We start from the raw sequence: 26,109 nt of genomic DNA on the forward strand, positions 1-26,109 counted from the left end.
TACATTCCATAATGAGATATTTAAACACTTATGGAAGGAGGTCTCATCAGGCTCTCCAAAGGGAAGTACATGCCTTGGTCGCTCTTATGTTGTACTACACAGCGCAGTTTATAACTAAACATAAAGTGACCCCGAGGATCCCTGAAAAACCTGCAGAACTCTGCAGAGGACAAAAGTCACACACCAAATTTTGGTAAGTTGAGTACCAGCAAGCAAGAAACCAGCAAGACTAACAGAGCACGTCCTTCGTCTGCTTACTTTGTTCGCTGACTTCTCTGGTGTTTTCACTGTCAGGTCAGCTTGCTTTCCTTTCTTTGAAGGGGTTCTCTTTATTTTTGGAGAATGAAACTTGCCCTTCAACTTCATAGTGAACGAGGAGAGATGGGAACGCTCAGAATCTAGAAAGACACAGAAATATGTTACTGGATTAGTGTAAATTTGTTGAAACCAGGGATGTTGTGTTACAGCACTATCTGGAAGACCAGCCTATGAAAGACATTGCAACCATGTAAATTTATTGAGTGGAACAGGATTAAAAAAAATAAATAATTGTGGCTCTCTATTATGTTTCCAACCACAATATCACCATCATTTCCTGCTTCCCCTCGGAGGCAGCAATGCTGCAGTGCAAAGGCAGGAACAGTGGGATTGCTACTGCTCTGTGCCTTGGAGAGAAACGGAAAAATACCTCTTTTAAATGCTTTTATCTCCAGCAGATCCCAAAGTACTTTACAAAGGAGGTAATCATCGTCCCTCTTTTGCAGATGAGCAGCTGAGTCAAGGGGATGAAGTGACTTGTTCACAGACCTCTGGCAGAGCAGAGCTCCTGCCCGTGCCTTGGCTGGGGTCAGTAGCCACTGTGGGTGTGCAGGCAGGGCCTGCCTGGTACCCAGGGCTGGTGGCTGCTTCACGAAAGGAAAACACAGTCCAACATAATGCCCTTCCCAGGCTGCTGATCTCTACCCACTTGGTAGCATCACCTTTGAATGTGGCTCCATGGATAAGCTGAACAAAAATGGCACCCCTTGTCGTTTGCAATGGATTTCACTTCAAATGTACGAGACAAACCAGAGAACAGAGGAACTGCTTCAATACCAGAGCATCCTTGAAGGAGCTTTATTACAGAACTGCTCAACCCTTTTAAAAATCGTATTTTCATAGTGTTTTGAATATCTAAAAGCAGAAGTCTCGAAGGTTTGCAATCATGCCATATGCAGACTTACAGTTGAAATATATTTTTATCTGTTTAGCCACAAAGCTAAATAAAACTAAGCTGCCTTGTAGAGAGCAATTTAGAATGTATTTGAGCAAAGAGCACTTTAATAAATGAAGGTCTGAATTGCTCTCTAGTGACCCAGATAATTCAACAGAAGATACTGAGCTTGTCTTTAACTACATTATCAAGAAAAGTAAGCAGTTTTGCTGTAGGTTTTGTTTTTCTTTTAGATTATTTGGGAATTGACTGCACTGGCTGTAATGAGTCAAAATGACACAGTCCCATGCATGCAGCACTGCACCACCTTGTTAGCATTCAGAGTGCAAACAGAACAGGCTGCTGAGTCAAATCTAGCACCCAGAAGCTAAATACCACACTGCAGCGCAAACACCGCTCCTCATACTCAGAAATTACCTAACCACAACTCAAGGGAAGGAACCTGTGCTTGCCTCCCCGTAAGGGCTGTCTCCCTTTAAACTTGGTTTCCTGGCAGCGTGTTAAGACCCTGCTATTAACACCTTCACCAGAGCCAAAACTCGGGTTAGTTATGTCCTCTAGATCAAAATTTTGCAGGCATCCTATTAATAGAAGCTGCATCAGCACCGATTCTAACCTAGCCTGGCTGCAGACCTGTTCTCCATTTACACCAGTACGTGTTTTTCAGTTTTCTTTGTATCATAAAGTCCTGTTTAATGCACTGAGGAGGGAGGCACTAGCAACCTTGGTCACTGCAGATAAATCCAGACATATCAGTTGGCCTCTGAAGAATCACTTACAGCAGCTGGCACCCTAACTTAGCAACAATTTACGTCATGGCTTTACATCCACAAGGGGATCTCCAAACCTTTAAAACCTCTCCGGCTCCACAGGGTGCTGAAGGTCACCACTGAAAACAGTTCCTGGCTGCTGTGATAATGCTCTTGCACTCCCACCCCCAAAATAATTTGTATTTATTTCTTACACTATGAGAATTTCTATACATGCATGTGTATGCACACTTACCAAAAGAAGTCATGGCTCTCAATTTATTTTTCAAGAACTGGCAAACAATTACAATAATTAATCTACAGGGAAATAATGGTAGCAGCAACAAATTGTGTCTGGCTCCTCCACGGGCTGCAGTGGGATCCAAACCGCTAGTCTGAGTAAGAAAATGTTCAATAACTATAAAACCCTTGGTTGCTTATGGTGATAATTTTGCCTTGTAGGGACAAGAAACTTGGAAGGGATAAAGATTTCAGAAGACTATTTCCTTTTCTTCTTCCCACCAGCCATCTCTACCCGCCTTTATGGGGCAAGCACACGAACGGCTGAACCAATGTGTGTGCATGGAACTTCCATGGAGGAACCTCCAAAAGGAGATGTCCTGTCAGCACAGAAAATATCTCTTCTGTTGACAGCAGATCCCCTTCACCACCACCACCACCAGCCTAACCATTGCCCTTCGCTCTCTTTACCCTTCTGTCACATCAAACACCGAATCATTTGCACGCCACGCTCAAGGGGACACAGACCTACAGAGCAAGGACACGAGCAAGTGGCTGGAGCAGAATAGGAACTTCTTAAAATAGTACTAATGAAGTAAACCAGCTGACATTTGCAAAAATAATAAACGTTATTGTTTGAACAGCCCTGCTAAATCCTGCTTTGAAGATCACAAATTAATGCAGCTTTTTACTACCATGTCTTTCCATCTACAACAAGCATTTTCCAGATCTCATCTGCTCATAAGTTTCTGATGCATTTGTAGTTAAACAAATGAGTCACAAACCAATATTCTCTTACACTCAGCACTTAAAATAGCGCTTTTCTTGTTTCAAGCACATTACAAACGTATCTTTCTCATCCTTAAACAGTAAGGTCTTAACCTTACTTTGCAGATGAGAAGCAGGCACAAAGGTGAAGCAACTTGACTAAACAGAGCAGAGGGTGAGTCAGTGACTCCAGTACAGCATCTCCATCAAACTGCAGCCCTCGTCCCTCTCCCCAGTTCATGAATCAAGCAGTGAAGCTACTGTGATTATATTCAGTGAATGCCAACAGACATTATTCGGCATGATGGGCTTTGCGGTTTTCAAGCAGATACATCATTCAAGCGTCATAAACAGAATTTGCATTTTAATGAATCTGGATGCAGTGGTATAAAAGAGAAGTTACACTTAAGTAGGAAGGTGTTCTAGCTCAAAGGCTTTTACAGATGAAGGCTGAAACTCTCCTGCAAAAAGTACAACTAAGCAAGACTTCCTAGACAGGTTACCATAGCACTGGTCTGCTTTGAGAAAGTCACTTCCTTTACACTATATCCTAATTTAAATATCTAACATGTCCTATGTCTGTCCACTTAAAAAGTTCAAACAGCACTGCATACCTTTACAGACCAAATAATTTGATAATGTACAGCGAGAAGCAGAAAACAAGAGCTAGAGCGGTGCTCAAACCCCTTCTCCTAACCCTCTGCTCCTTCCTGCCTGTCTACAGTAACCAAACCCCTTAATGCAGCATTGAGGTTGCTCCTGATCTTGGTAGTCTGCCCGCTGGAAATTGTTCTATCGGATTACCCTTGCCTCTTATTGATGAATAACTGGCAGTGTTTAACTGGAGTCTCAGCACTGGCTTTCTCAACTTCTCTTTCTCCTTTCTGGTGCGCAGGAGGAGGGTACCCTGTACTTACTTTTATGCAGTGGCCAAATATTTATAAGATTAATGGGAAAAGACAGGGTAATAAACTCAATGGAGTGATTTCAACTGGAAGGGGGGAAAAAAATACTGTTGTATCACAGTGTTTCTGTCTCAAAGGAACCGCTGACTTTCCGTCCCCTCGTATTTCATCTGCCTGGATGCTCTGCTGCTACATACAATTGGAAAAAAACCCAAAACCTTCAAAATTACTTTACTACATATTTTTCTTAATTTCTGACTGGAAGTTTTAATATGTCATTTGTTTCACTGCTAATTCTATCCCCCTATTAATGAGGCTCTTGCTCCGTTGTTCTTGAATGCGCTCCAGCTGTTGAGTCACGGTCCTGCTCAGCTCTTGGGCTCTTCTCCCCCTGGCCGGCACGCGTCTGGGGTCCGACCACACACACAACACGAGAAAGCTCACGTTACGTGCCTGCTCTGAGCTGTCAGGTGTGGCCAGAGGGTTTTTTCAGCACCCTTTGAAGCCCCCCCGGGCCAGGGAGGCCATGGCCAGCCAGGAGCCGCCTCATCCCCTGGCAGCTCCACCAGCCCAGCAAAGAGGTGCTGCCCGCCAGTTTGCTGACAGAAAGCTAAATCTGGTGAGGAAGGAACCACAGATTTTAAATGACAGCAGATTAAGAGGCATAAGGGAAGGCAGATAAATCAGCTTATGTGCTTGTGGGCAAAGAAAGTAGACTGTTTAGGAGAAAGTCAGCAAGTCAAAACCCAACATCCACCGCTGCCATAGTTAAACGGTCACTTTCCCCTTGGGTTCAAATGAACGCCAGAAATTAAGTCACAACACACCCATGCTGGTGAATTCCACCAATCTAACCCAGCAGCAAATTATTTAGTTTAAAGTCAAAGTGAAAGTTCAGCCTTTTACAGAGCTCAGTCATGGCAGATTTTCCAGCTGCCAGGTCCTCCTCGCCAGCTGCCTCCCACACTGGCTGCACCTAACCAGCACATGGGAGCCTCAGAGATGGGAAATAACCCCCCAGCTGCTTCTGGACCTCCTGCTTCTGTCACTATGGCACAGCTCAGTGGCAGGCAGGCTCTAGCAGCAGGGATGGGCAATTTAATTGTTCAACTTGTCTAGTGCTTGGATCATACCAAACAAATTGAAAATACTTTTTTTTAATTTAAAAAAAAAAAACAGAATACGGTACCTTTTCTTTCCTTCACCTGATAACCTAAACCCTCCATCTTCTTTCACTCTGTATGTGTTCACACACCAAAACCCTGCAGCTTTAGCGGAGACAAAGCCTTAAAAAAGGGTTATAGTTCATTTTCCAGCTTGAACTGACTCTTGTGGCTCGTTAGAAGGAATGAAGTGGAGTCTAAAAAATCTTATCCCACAAATGGTTCCCTTTTCAAAGGCCATTTGGGTCTCTGCTGGACGCACATATTTAAAAGCTATCAGATTAAAAATAACAGCAGACATCTCTCCACATGTCATAATGAAGCTATTGTGCACATTTTTAATCAACTGCTCCTGCCATTTATGCCACAAGTCTTTTGAAGGCAGAGGTGACTTATGTAATGAGTTACACAACGATGCCCATTAAAATGGCATTTGTTCCCTTGGGCTCAGCTCCATCATTTGTGGAAGACAACAGGCAAGTTGCAAGGTTTCAGCTAAACCCTAGCTGACAGGGACTTTAAGAGTTCTGAAGCAAAAGGAAAAAATAATGAGCTATAGTTCAAAACGACCTTTTGGCTGAGGATGTCTGTCTGGTGCTGCGATGCAGTACCCAGCGAGAGGCTACGGGGCTGGGGCTCTGGCTCCTCTAGACCCAATTCTGCTGTCAGAAATGCAGGAGAACAGGCGATTCAGGACAGACAGATGGGCACATGAGAGCTTCCCACAATAATCACCAAACATGCCACAAAGCAAAGGTCTTTCAAGATTTTACATGAATATTGCTAGAATTCCCAACCGTCTTCCTTCTACCCTTAAGGCAAGGGCTGTATCTCCTACATACCTGTAAGTACACAGATCTGTGGGGCCTTTGCCCCTGCTAAAGGTTTGGGGCTCTCCTGTAATGCAAACATTAAAATAACAGTGATTGACAGAAAATCAAAGCCTTTGAGCTTTGCAGAAATGTTGTTCTAACCTGAAACTCAAACAGCCTCTCCCAACAGCCGAGTTCCTCTGCAGAAGAGCTGGCAGAGCCGACGCAGGAGGCACGATGTGAAGCTCACCAGTGGGCTGTGGGCAACAGAAAGCTACCGCAGGGGCACTTCTAAAAATAATTTTTAATAATTTCATGGTGGAGGGCATCTCTGTCTTTCTTGCGACAAGACATTTAAGCCTGCCAGTGTGTAGCTATGAGGATGGAGAGAAAGCACTAGGCTTTCAAGGAAGGTTGAAGAAACAGATGAGAAGAACCCCAGATACGTTCTCAGCCCTTTCACACCTGCAATGTGTAACACAGCTCTCACATTATGCAGCAAACAGCCTTCTGCTACATTTCACGCCCTCTTTCTCCAGCAGTCCTGGGGATGTTCAGAAGACTAAAAACGCTGATATGCAGCATTTGTGCAATGCTGTATGTTCTCAAAAGGATGAACTGGGATCCTGAATACAGAAAAGACAGAATGTGACAGAACAGCATTAAAATATCTGTTTTAAACGTACAAACATGAGACTGCTGCATCATGGGCGCACTATGGAAGCCTCAGACCTACCACTGTCATCTCCGTGAGTTTACTCTTCTCAACTTTGCCACTACCCCCAGAGACTAAAGCAAAGAGAATTTATTCAGAAACAAAAAAAGACCCGGTAGGGGATCCAGAAAGAAAAAAAAAAGGGAGGGTCCGGTGTCAATCAGGAAGTTTGCCCACCCTAACCTTTGTACCTTAGGTGGAGCTGTTTGTAAGCTGCTCCAAGTCCCTCTCCAGGGAATTCCATTGCTAGGAGAGCAGCCAGGATTTAGAGGAAAACGGTGGAGGAAGGGCAGCTCGAGAATCAAACAATCGTTCTTGAGTGCTAAAGAAACTTTTCCTTTAACATCACGTCACCTTCGAAGCAGCCAGCTTTCAGGAGCGGAAAGACCAACTGCCCTTTTTCTTTTTTGGCAACATTACAGTGAATGAGCATAAACCAGTGAGCATTAATGATGTGCAATGACAGCACACAAACTTCTATGGAAAAGGAAGGCTCAGTTCCCTCTCAGCTGGCCAGGCAATGCTCACTGACTCACAGGCTTCATTATTTTTTATGCCGCCCTCTGGGGCCTCCAGAGGAAGCAAAACATTTTTATTTGTCAGAGAGCACATTTTTATTTTGAAATTTTTTTTTTTTTCTTTCTAAGCAACCATGAATGAGGCATCTCCAGCTGCAGCAATCTCATGTGGAAAGCGCTTACAGTATTTGCGAGGGAATTGGGAGGCAGAGAGGGCAACTTATCAATTCAGCCACATCTCCTGACTGCAGAGAAAAGGATTGGGTCAGTCAAAAACATTAATTTTATGGTGACTTAGTACTACAGCTCTTCTTCCTTCCAGCTTCATATTTGGAAGCAAATCTTCAGGTTGCGAGGAAGAGAAGATGCACCAGACCAAGCAGCAAACTCAGAGCAGCTGACCAGGTTCCCTCCTAGTCCTCTTTTAGTCTGAAGGATTTCAGAAGAGAGAAATCTGCTTGCATGCAGACACATAAACTAGAAATCCTTTAGCTGCTGAAAACTGCAACGCCACCCAAATGATTTACAAGGGAAAACAAAAAAAAAAATAAAAAAAGGAAAAAAGGTACAATTAATTGAACCAGGAGGGATTTAAGGGAGTACAACTTGCTATCCAAGTTCAGCTTCCCCCAGCACACCAAAGCTGGCTTTGAGACTTCTTTTTGAAAAAGATTCTGTAATTTATTGATAAGCAGTGGACAGGACTTTTGCTCTGTTTTATCTGAAAGCAAGCCACACCAGCAGATTGGTCCCATATCAACTCACAAGCAGAAATGCTGCTGTTTACCAAATCACTAGCAAAGCTTTGTGTGGCATCTGGTGAGTCTCTGGTAATTTCCCATTTAAGTACTGATTTTGCACAGCCCTGCAAGCCCGAGAGAACTAATGGGATTACAACGCTGGTAACATGACTTGTGACTCCCCCTGTGCCAGCAAGACTAAAACAAGAGAGTCAAGTAGCCTCCAACATCAACATGATCACTGTGGTCCATGCTCACCCTGCTCTACACATAAAAACCACCAAGGTTGTTAACTAAACATTTAATTTTAAATGGAAAAAAAAAATCCAGCTACAAGGCATAGCCTCTGCATTACTTCAGCAAACAGCTCTGAACACAGAAATTGCAACGGTTGCGAGGGAATCTGTTGAACTTCTCTGTTCACCAAACATGACTTAATATGGGGTCCGTGGGCATCCCCACTTGTCTAGCGGCTTTGTGAGGATATAGTCATGACAGTGATTCAGACATCTAAAAATAAAGCCCTGCAGGCACAAGTATGTGTGCGCACTACCTGAGTCACTCCAGGCTGTAAGGAGCATGTGAGCCAAAGCTAATTCGTTTCATTCACACTACTGCCATGGCCAAGCAAAAAGCCTTGTCACTGAGCTCCACTTAAACTCTTTCTCCCCTCCTCTCATTTTACTCGAGCACATTTTGACTCTTTCCATGTTGAAAAACCTTTGCTAGGCTTGGGTTTCAGTCATATGGCTGTCAGCTTTGAAACTCAGACCTGAAAGATTATAACCCGATGTTGCTGAAGCTGTTTATCCATCTCCAAGGTGACAGAATGTCGTCACTGGCACTCTGCAGGACAGCAAGCATAAACGCATTATTTTAGATGCTTTAGGGAAAAGCCTAATTGCTCACAACCTGCCTACAGGTTCAATAGCTGAAAAACAAGGTTGTAAATGAGAGTCTTGACTTTGCATCTGCCCCACAGCACCAGTTTTGAATGGGAAAAACTCAGCCCTCTTTCATCCTTGGAGAGTAACTTCAGCTCTCTCATTCATTAGGCGATGGAAAAAAAAGAGAAGCTGGCTCAGATCTGCCTGACACAATTTCCAGTTGCTTTGGACATTACTAATTATAGTCATCTTTATTTTTGACCTCTGATTACAGACTCTTTGCACATTCAGTCTGAATTGCAAAGCTAACCCCTCTTTTCTAGTAGGCTTGGGAGGAACCTTATACCCTGCCCAAAAGCCACCGCCCACACTCATCTGAGCTGAGCACAAGAAATAAGATCAAAACATGGGAAGCATTTGCTTAAACATGCTCAATTTTATTTCCTTCTTTAGCAAGTGCCATAGATTAAGGGCAACAGTCCAGGTGAGACTGTGATGTAAGCTCTTTTCCATGCATGTTAAGAGATGAGCTAACTGCTCTGCAAGGAAGCCTCATTTCTCACTGTTCTGACTAGCACCGTATCCTCGGGGCTCAGATGCTGAAAAGCAGATATTTGGTTCGGTAAGATTAAACATGTCTGCACAACTCCAGTGCACCATGCTGGGGGCTCACATCTCTGCAAGAGAAAGAAAAATGAATTTCAGGAACCAGGCCAGCACTATCTCCTAGAGGCGTTGCAATACCAGTGTAAACTTCCCTAATACTGCTTACTCAATAAAACAAGGCATCACAGGAGGGCTATGCAAATCACAAAACTTTGAAGTACTACTACAGTGTTGCCCCAAAGGGCCAGCTCTCTATCTCCACACACACAGACAAGCATGTGTGCAAAGTGATACAGCAGCACTGCAGGTGTGAAATTTCTGATGTAATCAGGTCAGAAGCTGCTTTTACATTATTGTGTTGCTTGCGTAAAGGGTTAAGAAGCTGCAGGCCATATCCTCAATTCCATACCCTATTCTATACCTGATAGGATCTGCAACCAAACCACCAGTTTTATTGCCTGCCTACAGGCAGTAGGAAATTTTAGTCTTCTATAAGCACAATTTGAAACATCAGGGCCTCCAGCAAGGGGAAACGGAGATGTTAATTGAACTGAACAGCCCAGGAGGGAGCTACATCTTTGTTAGCTGTAGGATTAGCACATCCCTAGACCATCATGGCAGGAAACATGAGGTAGCTTACGGAGTCTAACTGGGATGTCTGTCTTTCACTCTACTGCACATAAACATTAAAAGTTACTTTAGCAGTAAACAATTATTTGTGACAACTTTCTATCTTATCCTCTCTCCTCACGCTTGAATTAAAATCTCCTGGTTACATTGCATCTACAGACAACAGGTTACAAGGAGGCATACTGCTACAAACACCTGCATCCTCCCTGATCTTCTCAGCAAATCCTGACAAACCAAAAAAAAAAAATTAAAAATACATAGAAGAATTAACTTCTACAGAAGCAAACCTTAGCAGATCTGTATAAGCATCAGCAGAAACACAAAGGGAATCTGAAGGAATCCATGCCATCTGTAACATGACTGAGTCTACTGAAGACTTGAGGCTCCAGTAGCATGGAAACAAGCACTTGTTAATTTAATGCTGAAGAAAAAGCAGCTATTCCCCAGCTATTTTGGAATGTTACATAGCCTAATGCAACGACAAGTTTGGAAACCTGCTTAACAAAGGGATAACAGCCTGATTTATTTGGAGCTCAATTCTTTGCTGGCATGCAACGTTATTTCTTATATCACCCTGGCTATCTGTATTTAAACTGTTATCTTTAATGGAAATTACCAGAAGTGGGCCTTACTAAGAATCAGTGTCTATTTTTCAGTGAGCCTCCACTTTACTGATACAGGAAGCCAGCCTGCATTTCAAGAAGAAACACCTTCAACCCTAACATACAACACCAAGGTGACAGCTAAAGGGAACTAAGCTGAGACTGTATTTTACCGAAACCAAAGTTGAACCTTATCTCAGCATCTCTTTACGATCCTGCTGAAACAATTCTTTTATCACCGAATAAATCTTGGTGAATTAACAGCTACTTGAGTGAGGTTTTTACTGACAGCCCATTCCCTTATCATATCACATCCTATGCAGAGCATGGCATCGGGTTTCAAAAGTGAGATCTTGCCCAAGAGTCACACCAGGGTGCCACATGAATGCATTCAAAGACCACAACCCACTCCATGAAAAAAAGCATGCTTTAAAATGCAGTGCCCAGATTCTGTGGCAGAGAGACCTTAGGATTCTATAAATAAGAAATATTTTTGTACGGTATTTATATTTAATTTGGTTTTGACAAAGCAGCAAAACCACAACTGCCAAAGCTATTTAAGTCTCTGCAATACAATATGCGATTGTGTGTCGATCCTGCCACCCAGTCCTGCAAGGTGAATCAATACTAATTTCAGCTTGTGGTACACTGAGCAATACTTTGGGAGCTTAAGAGATCTGTTTGGAAAACAGCAACTAGTCTGTAATGAGAAACTTCAGCTCCACGAAGCCTCAAGATGTGCAGCGCTGCGTCTGGCAGCCCCGGGAGGGCGGCGGGTCGGGTCAGGCTACGCTCCATCACGTCCAGAGAGCACTGCCTCTTCGGTCAGGCTAAGCCCGGTGCTTTGTCAAAGCTTCAGTGTGATTAACTTTATGCTCTTTCACTGTGAAAAACATTCAATAATCTACTGATTTCTGCAGCAGATTTAGTATGTCATAGCAGTTGGGTTCAGAAAGATATAAAGAGATGTTTATAAAAATACCTTTGGTGCCATTATTAGAAGGGTAAATACCTCCCAGACCTTCTGTGCTTAATATCAGCTGGTCACGCACAACCACCCTGCACAAGCTTCATTCCTGTCAGATTCTGAGTCTTCAGCTGAGTTCAGCTAATGAGTCAAAAACATTACACTGCAGTAAAGCAACAAGAAACGCTGTAAACCATCTTTCAACTGATAAACAACCACCTATAATGTTGCAAACACAGAATCGACTTTGTACATATGATCCATGTTTATTATTATTATTTTGCAGTGTAAGAAGCATCTAGTACTAAGCTTTGTGGCAGCCTAGTTAAAAACCATAGCTTTGTAATTGCTATCTAATATCACATGAGCTAAAAAATACTTATGCCTAAGAGATTATGTGTATGTGTCTGAGACAGCAATAACAAAAAAAAAGGGGGCAGACTGGTGGTCCTACAGACCTTCTTCTCTACTCTTATCTGAAAACTCAGAGGGTGGGGGGGTGGGGGGGGGGAAAGGGAGGAAGAGGAGGAGATGGGGTGCTGCTCAGCAGAAATATCAAGGTGTTGTGGGAGGGGGTTAAGAGGAGTTGAACACTGCAGCCATTGACTGCAGGACCTCAGCAAACATCTGCTCCCCACAAGGAGCACTCTCCCACGACGTCCTGCACGACTTCACAAGGAGATTTCCAATCTGAGCTGGGACTTCATTTGTTTTAGCATGTGTTTTGGAGAAACTTTCTACCCTATTTACAAATTTACACTACAAAATCAATTTGCCTCCCTCCGCAAACAAACAAATAAATATTGCCCTTTTTGTCCTCGGTGTACTCATGAACTCCACTGTGAAGCTCAGCAAATAAACTCTCAGCTACATCTACGTCTAAACTGATGATTTCTGTAGAAGAATGACAGAGGGAAGATATCTCTCCTGCTTCATTTTTGGCAACTCTGCAGTCAGGAAAGAAAGTCTGAATATACTAAATGCGCCATCATTCTTCATTAACCTGAAAACCAGCTATGTATCTGTTGCAAAGAGTGCAAAACCGGAAGGTGTCTCAAACAAATCTTGGAAAAGGCATTTGATTTGAGAAAACTTGCTTCATTAAAATGTGTCGAGAGTCTCCAGTTCCTCCGCAGAAGGCTCCTACAGTCTATATGACTTTAAGCAATACCATTTCCATGTCTATCCTGATATTACACACAAGCCATAGGTACAAAACACCCATAATGGCTTAATTGCTGCTATTTGGTAGAAGAACACCACTATATATAGTGTTAAATTATGAAACTGAACCCACTCGTATGGAAACTTTGAAAGATGCCCCTCACAAAAGACATTTTCAACAGGGATTCAAATCACTTATAAAAGATAATTTAAAAATATATAGAAAATACTTCAATACTTCAAGTACAGGCAAGTTAACGTGCCATTTGTTAGCAGAGAACAGAGCAGGTGAAGAGCTGAGCTGTTTTTCTGGCAGCTGTATGAATCTATACTTCTCGGGAGATCGCTTGAAACTATAATACACTGGTATTTATCATGATAAAACATACCAACATTCAAAGCCACAAGAACTTTATAGCTCAGACTTTATAAGGAGAGGGCTTTTCTATCCAGGAAAGTTAATCCAAATCCAGGTGAAGGTTGGAAACTCACACGTATTATTCTCAATTAACTCCCTACATAGTTTTGCTTTGGAGTAAGACTGTCCACTCACAAAGTGGATTTAGCTAATTAGAAGCCAAATTGGCAATAAAGGGCAATATTTAGGGATAATTCTCATGTATATGGGAAGCTGTTTCTCAAAGATAAAAAGATAAAGTCTAGCTTTGTCAAACAGAAGTAGATTGCAAACCTCCAAGGAGATTTTTCTTGTAGTCACTCTCCCTACAACCCAGCAGCCTGTTCTCAAAATTGTTTGCTTACATTTCTTTTTTCCCAGTTGGAGTGGATTTTAATTTGTCATTTTTATTTATTTAAATGCCCCTCCTGTGGTACTGTAAGGAATCAGGAAAGCAGAGGAACTAAACCTGTTCCTCCAAAAACATAAACCAAACATTTTCCATTGTAAAGCAGAAATTCCTGTTTTGTGCTCTCCTGTTAAGAATCAGGTCTGCATTTGCAAAACAACCCAACAAAGAAGTGCCAGCTCCACTGAAATACTTTGTCATTCACAACCCAGTGGAAGCGAAGTCAACTGTAGGCCTAGCAGCAAAGCTCTAGGCTTACATTTAGACAATAGTCTAAACAAAGCCTAACCTAGCACCAAACAGGCATCTAGTTTTTACACAGGAATTTGCAGAATGTTTCTTTTGCCCTTTAATGTCACAACTGCCATCTCTGTGCCTCTGAAATAGCTGTGTGATGGTTTTTCATTTTACACAGCCAGAAATTCATGACACAAATGGGTAAGAGGTGGGGATTCAGAGCAAGTGACACTTGCCATCAGTCACATGAAAAGCTAATGCAGAACAGATGCAAAAACATGTCAATATTGGCGGAGGACCTACCTGGATGACAGCAGCTCAATTCTCAATGTCACCGTGAGTGGCATTAAAGGACAAAATGGACTAACCATGATCCTGAAGCCACATAATATTCCTATAATCGGCTTGAAATGCACTGTCAGTCAACAGGCAGCAGATAGTAAACAGTTTGGCAAAGCTGTCCAAGCAATAATCAGGCTACTGTGAAAGAAATGACCAATACTCACAGAAATGACCCAGTATAACCAATCTCACCATCCCTAACAAGCTCTCCAGATGTAACAGTATGAATGCTTACAGTCACTTCCAACATTTCAAACAAGAAGCCACTCCCTCATGATCTTAATTGCCTCCCACAGCAAGATAGACAGGGATTTGGAGTCTCCACATTCTTAATAGTAGAGAAATCATCCCATTAATTTTCTAACATTAAGTCTACCAGACTTATTTTATAAAATTACTAGCCTAACCAGAGTCCAATAATGAGATGAACTGTTTGGAAATAATATTTTGCTTGGAGGAAAAAAAGAAACGCTGTTTTCATCTATAATACCCATAAATCACTTTATTTACAGACTACAGCTTGGGGACTCAGGGCCAATCTAGTGATAGGATTTCTCTTCTATTTGCACCATGTCAGCATCTGCTCTCTTCATGCAAAAACAGAAAGCTGCCCAAGGACATTATAGCACTTTCACACCCCAAACCACCCATATCCCAAAAAGTCTGCCTAGTTCAGTTAGTTATAAGCACGCCACAGTTTGCATTTCCTACCATTTTAGTATTGAAAGTGTTTAGCTGAATATATGATAACACTGACTGGTAGAGCAGCTCTTGTTCAACTTCCAACAAATATAAAACACTCCTTTATTTGAAAAGCTGAAGTCAAATGCTCCAAGGCTTCTGTTGGAAAGTGATCATGCGGCAAAACGATGAGCATACAAGGTGAACACCAGTAAATACAGTCAAAAGTATGTCCTCCTCTCCCTAGACATGTTCCTACTGTTCAATTACACTGTGGTAGACATGGTTTGTTAAAGGATTTTCACACGCCTAAGGAGCCAAGTCTGGCAGTGATATTTTTTTTTTATTTATTTAAACATTTTACTCCTATATATACATAGTGCTTTTAAAGAGAAGCTCTGATTGTGCTGAATTACTGTATCAAGAAACAATCATCTCCAAGGTAAAAGGTAATAACCAAATATGAGAAAAATCACAACAGGAAGAAATTATATTCCAGATATGAGAGCAAATGACACTGCTTTCAAAGCATGCTAGGGGCTATACAGAGCCCACTTATTGCAGATAAGAATTCAGATTGAATTTTGGAGGTCTAATCTCAAATACAGAGAGTCATAATATTCCTGGGGGTAAACAGCTCCAGAGAGCATCAGTGTTACAGGAGGAGGCTTCTTCTACCCAATTACCATCACTCTTACTTGAATTCACATCTTCTGGTTGTGTATTAACACAACAATCTTGCATTATCTTAACCTCAGTCTATCATTTTACCTCCACAGAAGCACAGGCCAGAAAGGGAATTCCAGAGTTCAAGCCCATTCTCTTGCTGGATCATAAAAATCACAGCGTAGCCATATCACACAAAAGGTCACCCACCGGGACCTGATGCAAAACAAGGAAAACCAAAACAAGGAAAGCAGGCAAGGACACAAAACAAATAAGGAAAATCCTTAAACAGAGAAGGAAAATCTTTGAAATCATCAGTCCATCCACTTAAGTGCTGTTGATTTATAATGATCTTGATTCTTATAGCTCGATCTAAATTTTCAATAAGTATGTGTCATTTTATTTAAAAAATACAACCTACATTTGAATTTCTGAATAAGAGCACAGATGTACACAACGCTTTGCATGTTAAATATGTGGCTTTATAGTGGCTTAAATTTCACACGTGCCCATCTTTTCAATGGCAAATCTGTTCTGACATTGCTTATTGTTACAGGATCTAAAAAATACGGAGACACAGAGAGCGCCTAACATGTGAGTTTTGATAGCAAACAGGCTATCTACAGAGAGGCTCAACAGACAGAGAAGGAAAAAAGAGGCCGATCAGTCGTCAGTCAGACTCTTTCTAATCAGGTTGAAATGCTTTGCTGCGGAGAGGGGGGGTTCAATCTCTCCAATCCACATTCCCAGCGCTCATGCTGCTTTCTTAATTAGCAGCAAGTGGACAACAGCTGTCAGTAGCCTGGAGGCCAGAAAGTTATCAGCAAAAAGGGGCACGTGTTAAGCAGAGAGACATGCGGGCAGTCACAGAACAGGTCTGTTAAATGCATGAGTGGTCAACACACGCAAGAGATCCGGCCGCGGCCGAAATGGCATCCTGACACACGGCCTCGTACACTGACACCGAGAGGATGCTCTTCCTGCTGGCGTTAGTCTGGTTGTTTTAACATATGACTAATTGCAATTCAATTTTATTTTTTTTTTTAGTATTCCCATAACAGGAAAATTTAAACTGAGAATAGAAGGAAATGGGAAGGCCATCCTAATGTCTCGATGAAAATACATGGGGGTCAATTCAAAGACACAATGTAATAAAGTCTTCGAGATTGTTCCTGAGGTTTTAAGCATAAAAGTTGAAGCACAGAAGAGAGGGGGGAGAACAGATGTTTTACTTCAACAGCAGAGAGAAACTTTAGCAGAAGATACAAACTTAATCAGAGGCAACTAGAAGCCATAACCTCAAATAGCACAGAAGAAAAAAACCTCTAATCAGTCATTATTATTTGTGTATTAAATCCTGTGAGTCCAAGTCATTGGTTATGACCTTATTACACCACATATTGGACTAATGTGGATCAAAACAAAATTTCTGTCCTAAAGAGGTGATACCCTCTGGTCAAGCCATGTGCTTATCTGACAACACAACTGTCTGACTCTCTGGATGATCATGAGTCTCTGGATGATAAAGAAATAAAATAATTGCTTCCCTGTTGGATGTATTGATTACTGTCATTTGTGGCAATGGGGGAACTCAATGCAATTGTAAGCAATAAAATGTATTATTAAAATTTCCCACTGCCCATTTGTTAATGAAAAATTGCCATCACCCTAACTTCAACTTCTTCAAAAAAGCCAGGCTTCTTTCAAATTTGGCTTTAACCTACCCAGAAAGCATAGATTTGGAGCAGTTTTCTGATGCCTCTCCGGCAGGCTGCAATTCTGCTGGTTCTAAATATATACCAGCTTTCTGAGCTTGAACCTACACAAGGGAAGCTGGGCTGAAGATGGAAGCATTTCCCCAAGCTGCCAGTAGACTAGCAACACATTTAAAAACCCTCATCAAATTAAGTGCTTAATTACAACTCAGACTTTGAGACTCTGGAAATTAAGATAATCTTCTGGGAAATTTATTAGTCTCCTGCAAAAGAAATTGCAACATACAAGCCAAAAAAAGCACAGAGCTTGGAGAGAGTTAGCCCATCAAATCACACCTTGTACTAGATTCCTCACCCTAATTCCTGGAGAATATGAGGTGAGATCCGCAACTTAATTTCAGATTCTTGAGCCTCCATGAAAAATTAGGCTTCACATAACCAGGAGGCTAAATCATGAACAGTAGTCTCATGTAAAAAGTCGAGAAACATTTGTTGGGAAGAGTTGATGGAAAGCTAGCTGTGCATGGACCTCCTCACACTTGACTTGATGGATGTACTAGAGGCAGGGCCACAAAGGGCACTGCTTGGAGAAGATCTCAACATAGCCATTTGCACAGCCACCTAAATTTTGCCAGCATATCGTGGCTCCAGCCTTGCCGGCCCGCTCCGTTCCTCTAGGTGGCATGCTCTGTGCACACAACGTTACCTGCATCTTCCCACAAATGGAGAGATGCCACCACTACACAGCACTACCACTCTCACTACCTAATGAGATCTCAAATGCCTTAAAAACAGGAACTAACAACCCACTCACAGGGTATACAGCTCCAGTGATAAACTGAAAAGCCCACAGAAGCTTATGGAGAAGTAGAGATCATCTGACCAAAGTAACAAGTTAAATCATACCAGTAAATGAAACAAAGGCAGAAGTGGTACTTACTATTCTCACATCACTATAGCCAGCACTTTCCATCACCACCCATCATGAAGTCAAAAGCACAGAATAAATGCTTGCACAATGCTCTAAAAATGTAAAGCTCTAGATAAACACTAAGCATTACACATTTTCCTTTTTGATTCATGAAATTACTGCCTCAAGGGAAACTGAATCTTGTACTCAAAATAAGCCAGAACATCCCACATTTCTCACTGCTACCACCCTCACGAGCCATGGCCTGAGAACCACATTCAGCAGCAAGAGAAGCTCTACTGCTTGGGCAAGATGTGTACGTATGTTCCTTTGCTGTGACATACGTGTTACTGTTTGCTGGCACATCCCTATACATCTCCAGGACAACCCCGTCCCATCAAAACCTTATGACACAGGCCCTTAGACATGGTGCACTACAAGCAACATGAGTGTGTGCCTCAAAAAAATTGTCAACTAATAGAAACAAAGGGCAGTGAGAGGTGACAATGAAGAAATCATATCCTGGTATCAAAGGCAACAAGGAACAATACAAAATGAAAAGCAATTCAAACACAGAGCTCAAACGTAGAACGAAGGAAGTAACTGAACTTGGATTGGAAGTATCTCAAAGGCTGAGCTAGAAAACTATTACGTTGGGTTCCCTTGTATAACACATCAGCTATAGGTGAAAGGGTTTTCCCCTTCAGCAGCTTTTTTCTGCGTACTCAGCTGTCAGACAGGTTCACGTTTGGAGCACAGTACTTCTTGCTCACTCTTTTTTTTGTGAGCCAAAGGTCAGAAGTTCTGCTATAGTCACCCGTACCCAGGAAGAGCCCACCAGAGCCCAGTGCCTCCTCTGCTGCTCACAGCTGGCACTGATCAGAGGTTCTGGGACCAAAATAATAATTGCTTTTTCCAGAAAATGTCAACTACAGAAATTCACTGAAATGTCCATTAATTCAAAACAAATTTTTTGGTGGAAAGCTATGAAAAATCTATGTATCAGTCTCAACAAAAGTCAGCTCTGCAATTAAAAATGGAGACAGACAACAATAAAAAAGTCCCAACTTACTGATTAGAAAACTCAGGACAAGGAGACGACTATATTTCAAGTGTGTGCCCTGTCTGCTACGGGCCTTGGTAGAAACCCAGTCTGAGTAACACTGGTGCTACAACACTAGGAGATGCTAAAAGCCACAGAGCCTGTTGAGATGTTCACTTACAGAGACAGAAACTGCTACATTAACTCAACATGAGGATAAATCAAATAAATTTGTACCCTGGAGCAAGTGTCTGGGGAGTGTCCAGACAAGCCTTTACAAATATTGACTAGCCTGAAGCTTAATACCTCTCTGTAAACTATCCTACAGATTTGGTGCCATAAGAACCAGAAACTTTTTCCAATATAAAATTCCAAGCAAGTGAAAATATGAAGCAGTTCTTGATACAGCTTAACCACACTTTGGTGCTGATCATTTAAGCTCATGTTGCTTCCTACTGATATTAAGGCTTTCACAAGATTTTTCATATGGCTTACTCATAATGAACAGCTGCTCTGGCAACTGCTGGAGTCAGCATGTACTTCCTGCCTTGAGAAAAAGTCATCAATATATCTTGGTACAGAAAATCATACTCTCTTTAAAACAATTCATGATAGGGTTTATATATCAACTGGCTACATGCCATCGACACTCCCTTAAACAATGGTTACACCCTCTATACAGCTAAAAATGAAATAGCTGAAAGGGAAGACGTTTTATACAAGTTCCCAGGGTAAAACACATCTGAGAAGCACTGGTCTGGGACTGACATTGTTCTACTAAAAGAATAAATATCTGAGTCCAAATCATGTTTCCTTCATCACCTTCCCAGACTCGCACAAGAAGAAAATCCATCTGAGCTTTCCTTTTACACTTCTGGTGCTCTCTAACGGAACAAAATCCGAGCATTTTATAAAACTGTTAAATAAATTAGAAGTGCAGATTATGATTTACCCTTTTGTTAACATCACTCGTAGCACCAGTGAGACCATTTGCCAGCTAAGGAGAGGTCTGAAACTCTTTCAGTGTTGACTTTACGCTGAATACAAACGTTGAGTGATCTGCCTGTACAGTGAGTCCTCAAGCCCTCAACCAGAGCTCTCCTCGCGCAGCAATGCTGCTTACAATGCCGCCACAGTGAGACAGGGTGTCAAGACAAACATCATTGTATTAATTGCATCTGTTGATTAACCAGCCCAAGAACAGCCTCGTTTCAATCATAGGCTTTATAAGACAGTACTGAAATGTTACTGTGAGTGTTGAGATGGATGAGTCAATAGATAAAAAATACAAAAGCATTTGTAAGGAGACTCTCGCTGGAGTAATTTGATAAGCTGCACAGCTACACAAAATGATGGTCTTTATTGACATAGCTTGCTCATATAGCCCTTAACTTGGTTTTATGTTTCAGTCTTGTTTTTTTACAAGCTTTCCAGTCAAAGCTAGACAAACACATATGTACTGTTATCTTTGCAAAGGTGAAAGACAGGTAAAGGTGAGTAACCAATCTGAAAATAGTTTAAAAAGTCGTATTAGGTATTAATCCTTCTCACTTGAAGAGTTTACAATGGCTCTCCTCTGCATTTTGGAAGCTTTTCTTGACCTTGTGGAGTGAAAGACCTTTCAAACCAGCAGGTAGATGTAACACTGGGGGCTCTGGCTTCAGACCAACGCAGGAAGCACTGGCCACACACCACCACCAAGCCTCTCCTTCCACTCTTACTCGAAATGATCTCTGCAGTGCCACGTAAGGTCAGTAGACTCAGGTTACTGAAAGAATGACATTTTAAACCTGATCTCTCTCTCATCCAAAACCATCTGCAATTCATCTTTTAAGACTGAGATTATTCATTCTGGGGGAATTATCCACTAATCAGTTTTTATCTCTAAACTAGGTCCTCATGCTTGCAGCTAGTCAAGAGCTCAGTCTGGCAGAGATTTTGGTTCCCTCTGCTCTCACCAGAGGCCACAGTAACACAGAACAGTCTCCCAGAGGACAGGCTTTAAAATACCTTTGATGGTAACTCCATGACAGAAGGAAGGTCTGTGCTAAGGAAACTGCCACCAATTTCCCAGCCAACACTTCACGTGGCCAAGGTACAGAGACACAAAGCAAGGCTTCAAGTCATAAATCACCTTTACTGGGCTGGGCCTTAGTTCTTTACATATTCTTGCACAGGGAACTGCTGTGTGATGTTTTGCCCCATCATGATTTTTTGAATTAGGATAAAAACTAAGCAAAACCAGAATGCACAACAAGAAAAGGAGGTAAGGACTCCAGTATCTCTCCCAAAATACACATGCACAGAAAGACATCAGCACTGACTTTTGGCTCTTAAGCACACTTGCTCACTAGCCTGGCTGCTATTCTGTTCAATATTTGTCACAGTCAAGTGTGAAACTCAAGAGAAGCATGTGGCCAAATGAGTCAATACCCTGGTTTCTGCAAGTCCTTCTCCCCTACTTAATATAGCTCATGCTTTTGCTATAGCCCTGTCCCGTTCCAGCAAAGCATTTTGTATTGACTGCTCATTTGCTACAAAAGCAGTTCATTCCATTCACTTGCCTGTTCTATGTACCAGCATGAAATTCATTTGCATCTCCATCTCCTGGAGCAGATATCCCTGTTTTGCAGGGGCTTCAAAATAAGATGTGCCCTTCATTTGCAGTTATCATGCAAAAAACCCCCAAAATCCAGGCAGGTAAGTTGCCTCCTGCATTTCACCCAGAAGCCAAGGCAATTACTGCAAAACTTGCAGTTTGCATCAGTAAACACAGCAATGTAATAATTTTGGTTCATCTAATTTTCCATTTTGAGGACTATGTAAAAACAAAACCAAATAAAACTCAACTGGATTTCTCCCAACAAGCAAATTGTTGAACTGGTCAAAAATCGTATTTTACCCACTGCAAAAGAGAAATTCTGGAGATTCTTCAGCTGGTATGATTCAGGAAAGAGGGCATTTTACAACTGTACAAGTGAGAATATTTTGGGAAAGAGACATGTTTTTAATTCCCTCTAGTTCATTCCATAAAATCTAAACATCATAGCCTAAAATAATCCTGACAGACAAAGCCAGCCAGACCTTCCTATCCAATACAGTACAACCAAGTACTGAATCAAAAATATTCTCTACCCCCTCCTTCGGTAAAAGAGCAGGGATGGAGAAAAAGAAACCATTTACACAGAAAAGCAGAAACCTCTCCACCCAGACCCATTTGTTTTACTCTGCAAGTATTGACAGATGAGTAATGAAAACTTTGCTGCAGACACAAGCTCTTCTTCAAGGCAGCATCAGTTAATAAACCACAACCACAGCTGCAAAAATATTAAGGAATTTAACTGAATGACTCCGTCAAGGGCACAGGATTGCAGGAGGAGCCAGTTCTTGTGCTTTGTTATCATCCCAAAGGTTAAGATCATAGTGTGCAACATCAACACAAACCAGTGTTACTTTTCTGGGTATAAGAGCTTTGAATAACAATTTCATTAAATGTATACTACTGAGTGCTAATAGTTCTAGCATGATTTTTTTTTCGTCATTATGATAATATTTCAAAGTTAGTATACTATGTTGCCAAAGCTTTTAGATGTGAAGTACCTCATCTGAGAAGTATCAACTGATAAAAACAAATGAAAATAATAGTAATAATAAAACCCACAGCCTGTTAGCTCTGCCCTCAGGACAAGCCACAGCACTGGTAATGTTGCTAAGAATGGTGTTTTGCATGAGGTTGGATGCCAGATTCAGATCAGGACCTCGATCAACTGCCATGTTAACAGCACATGTACGCTGGAAATGATTGTAGAATCAGTTATGCTTTCACTTGATGGGGGAAACTTTTTTGGATATTGCTGGTGGATCTCCAACAGACTAGATGACCAATGGCTGTAACCTTAGATGCTATTATTTATACCAGCCCTAAGTACTTACAGAACTTGAGAAATATCAAAACAATGACATAAGCCATCAGCAACCTTCCAACATTGTTTTTGTTGTTACTAACACTCTTAAACACCTTTTTGCCAGAGACTCTCAGGATTTATAGATAAACTCATCTGCCCAGCTGCCAGAAATAATCCCTCAGATGTTTCCTTGGTTTCCCCTTCTCTATCATATTAACTTCAGCCAGAACAAAAAGTGTAAAATATGCACTTGAGTGGTAACCCTAACACAGATAATTGTGGTCAACTGCCAGGTAAGCAGTTTTTCCTTACTCACATAGTAAAAAGCCACAACAATCCCGACAACCCCAGGCAACGACGTGGGTTACACCAGTGTCTGCTCCAAACGATGGTTTTGATCCCTCGGACCCTGGCAGTCCCCAGGCTGCCAGCCAAATGGAAGCTCAGAGAAGTTCTCTTGTGTATCACTTGCGGTATACCTGATGTCTCCAGGGAGCCCTACAAGTATTACAGTGAAATGTACACCTCAGATTTGAGGTCTAATGAACAAGGCTGTAATTCAGGATAAAACCGAAGAGTAAGAGCTGCCAATGCATATTTAAAGAATTTATACAAGGGCTTTCACCCGAGACAGACAGGAGCAAAACCATCTTTGTTTAAAGACTACCTGGAAATACACACAGACAGTAATGAGAACCAAATTCTCTCTTTGCGTGGTTTTTAAGGATTCGTTTGCCCTGCCATTTTTACCTGGATACTTCGGCTTTTAACAGCAACCCACCCTTCACTGCCCTGCATTGGCTCCTCTGAGCTGTCCCTGCAAGACAGACATACTTGCTTTTTTCCAAAGGGTGTTGTTTTTCCTTGGCATTCCCCATTCCAGGTCAACCAGTTCACAATTCAAGTAGTCTTTGTTCTAGCAGCAAAGGAAAACATTTTTTTTTTATCAGTGTTTTTACCTTTCAGCCAATGATTTGGCATCAGGCTTGATGGAATGCAATACCTTGCCCTCCCTGGACTGATCAGCACAAGAGAAAGCAAAGAAATTAAACTTTAAAAGGTCTAGTGCCTGTTTCATCTTTGGGAACTAACAGCAAATTAGATAAAAATGTTGCCAGCTCACAGACCCACCACCAGCATCAGAGTTAACATTAAGCAAGCTCTTGTAGGCATCCCTTTTGTGGTACGTAGGGTTCTCTCAGCAGTGACTTGCATGTGAGATGGGATTTTTTCAGAGGCAAGGGGTCTTCTTATAACCCTGGTTTCCCTCCTGGAGAGTCACACAGTCTGAGGGGTGGACACCATGGTGTTCAGCTTCACATAACTATAGTATCAAACAATCTAAAAATCTCTTTGAACAGCTTCCCAAAAGGACAGAAATCTGCCCAAGGCTGGGATTCATCTCTCCCAAACTTAGCTGGGTAAGTGCTAGGTGTTAGGGTCTACGGTAGTCATAGTCACCACAGGTTTTTCCTACAGTCTCTGGTGAAAGACGGGCATTTCCAAAGCAGTATAACCAGTATTAAATCCTTTTGACAACTGCTGGAATCCACGAGGGACTAGAAATTATCAGAACAAAAATGATACATAAATAAAAAATATGTTAGACTTTGTACACACAAAATTGTATCTACTTCAGTATAGGTGTAATTTTGAGCCAGCTTCACAAAATTGACTAATTCTGAGCAAGGATATTCTCAAATCACCATAAATCTCTTCTATGAATGTATCTTACCTTCATAAATTTAGAGGCAAAAGCTTAAATGACACAACCAGTTTTTAACTAATGCAAGTGTCCTGGTGCAAGAAGTTCAGTGGAGAACAAAGAGAAGTTTCTAGGCAATAAAGAATTCCTATCTGTTCATTCTTAGATCTTGCCTATACATGAAGGTTGAATCAATTAATCCAGCTGAGGTTAAACTAGAGTACCTCACTGCATAATCTTCTCATATTTTTTCAAAATACAGTCAGATTTATCTCATGCCTGTGAATTTTACAGTGCAAGATAAACTATGAGACCAGTTTAGACTGACAAAATGCCTGTGCCACTGAACGAGCATAAGATCATAACCTTAGTTAAATCATCAAACAGCAAACTACATCATCAAGGTCTTATTTAAAAAAGTATTTTTCTATGAGCAGCAAAACTAGTGAAACTCTATCTATTCTTCTTCCAACAGAAGAAACCTTACTTCCCAAATCTCCCTTGGGACCCCTCTGAACAAGAAGCACCATGTGTGTTAGTGATTCTGAAGTGACACCGGATGGCCAAACGCAGTGTGGGACAGCTCCATTTTCCCTTTTGCCATAACGAAGGCACTATCTGTGGTCTCTTTGTTTTACTCACTCTTCTTCAGAAAACATGCAGAAATTCGAATAACTTTATAATATCAATTCATCTGAAAAGTTTGACTGAAATTGGCCAATAGGTCCAAGAGTTCCAACAGAGGATGAGCCTTCACTATTTCCTTATGAAAAGATACTACTGTTTAAGTAAGAGAGGTACAGATGTAAGAAGCAAGCTTACCTCTGAGCAGATGTGCCAAGTTATGCTACAAGACTCAGTGGTCCTTTAAAGGGATACTGTACACCTGAATATCACAAAACTGCCCATATTTGAGAGAGCTCGTAAACCATGCACTTTAAATACCATTCTTATATTCATTAGAGCATTTTAATAGGGTGGTTCTACAACTTTCCAAAGTGTCTCTCCTGTAAACTACAACAGACCAGACTGACAGAGCAGGGGACAGAAGTGCCACTGTTTCCAGTGACAAAGAGCAAACAGTTATTCACAGAGCAAACAGAAAAACTAAGCTGGAAACAGAGAAACTCCCCACCTCAGTTTCAGTCAGTTATAGTCTCCTAGGTATTGCTCATAAAGATACAAAATTATTGTTTTAAAAAAAGTCATGTGACTTTCAGATGCATAATGTTTTTGGGTACTGCAAATTTCTGCCATAGAGTAGCCCTGGAGAAGCAATTCCAAGCAGTAAAAGAGTAAACTCAAACCCTGTGCCACTCTTACCATGCTCCACCAAAAATCTGGCATCAGACTTAACATATGATTTCATGTGACCTTTGCATGGATATTTATACAGACAGAGCACCTCCTGCACAAGCCAG

At 41.6% G+C, this 26,109-nt stretch overlaps 1 protein-coding gene across 8 annotated transcripts in view; it reads right to left on the reverse strand.

Moving 5' to 3' along the window:
* The window catches only part of RAPGEF1 (Rap guanine nucleotide exchange factor 1), an 89,249-nt gene that overhangs the window by 54,674 nt on the left and 8,466 nt on the right, over positions 1-26,109 (reverse strand). For all 8 annotated transcript variants that reach the window (XM_074845842.1, XM_074845841.1, XM_074845839.1 and 5 more), the window contains one exon: positions 259-398. In XM_074845842.1, coding sequence (XP_074701943.1) covers positions 259-398 — 140 coding nt within the window. The remainder of the gene's footprint in view (positions 1-258; positions 399-26,109) is intronic.

This window comes from Strix aluco, chromosome 20, assembly GCF_031877795.1.
Source record: "Strix aluco isolate bStrAlu1 chromosome 20, bStrAlu1.hap1, whole genome shotgun sequence".
NCBI classification, from domain to species: domain Eukaryota; kingdom Metazoa; phylum Chordata; class Aves; order Strigiformes; family Strigidae; genus Strix; species Strix aluco.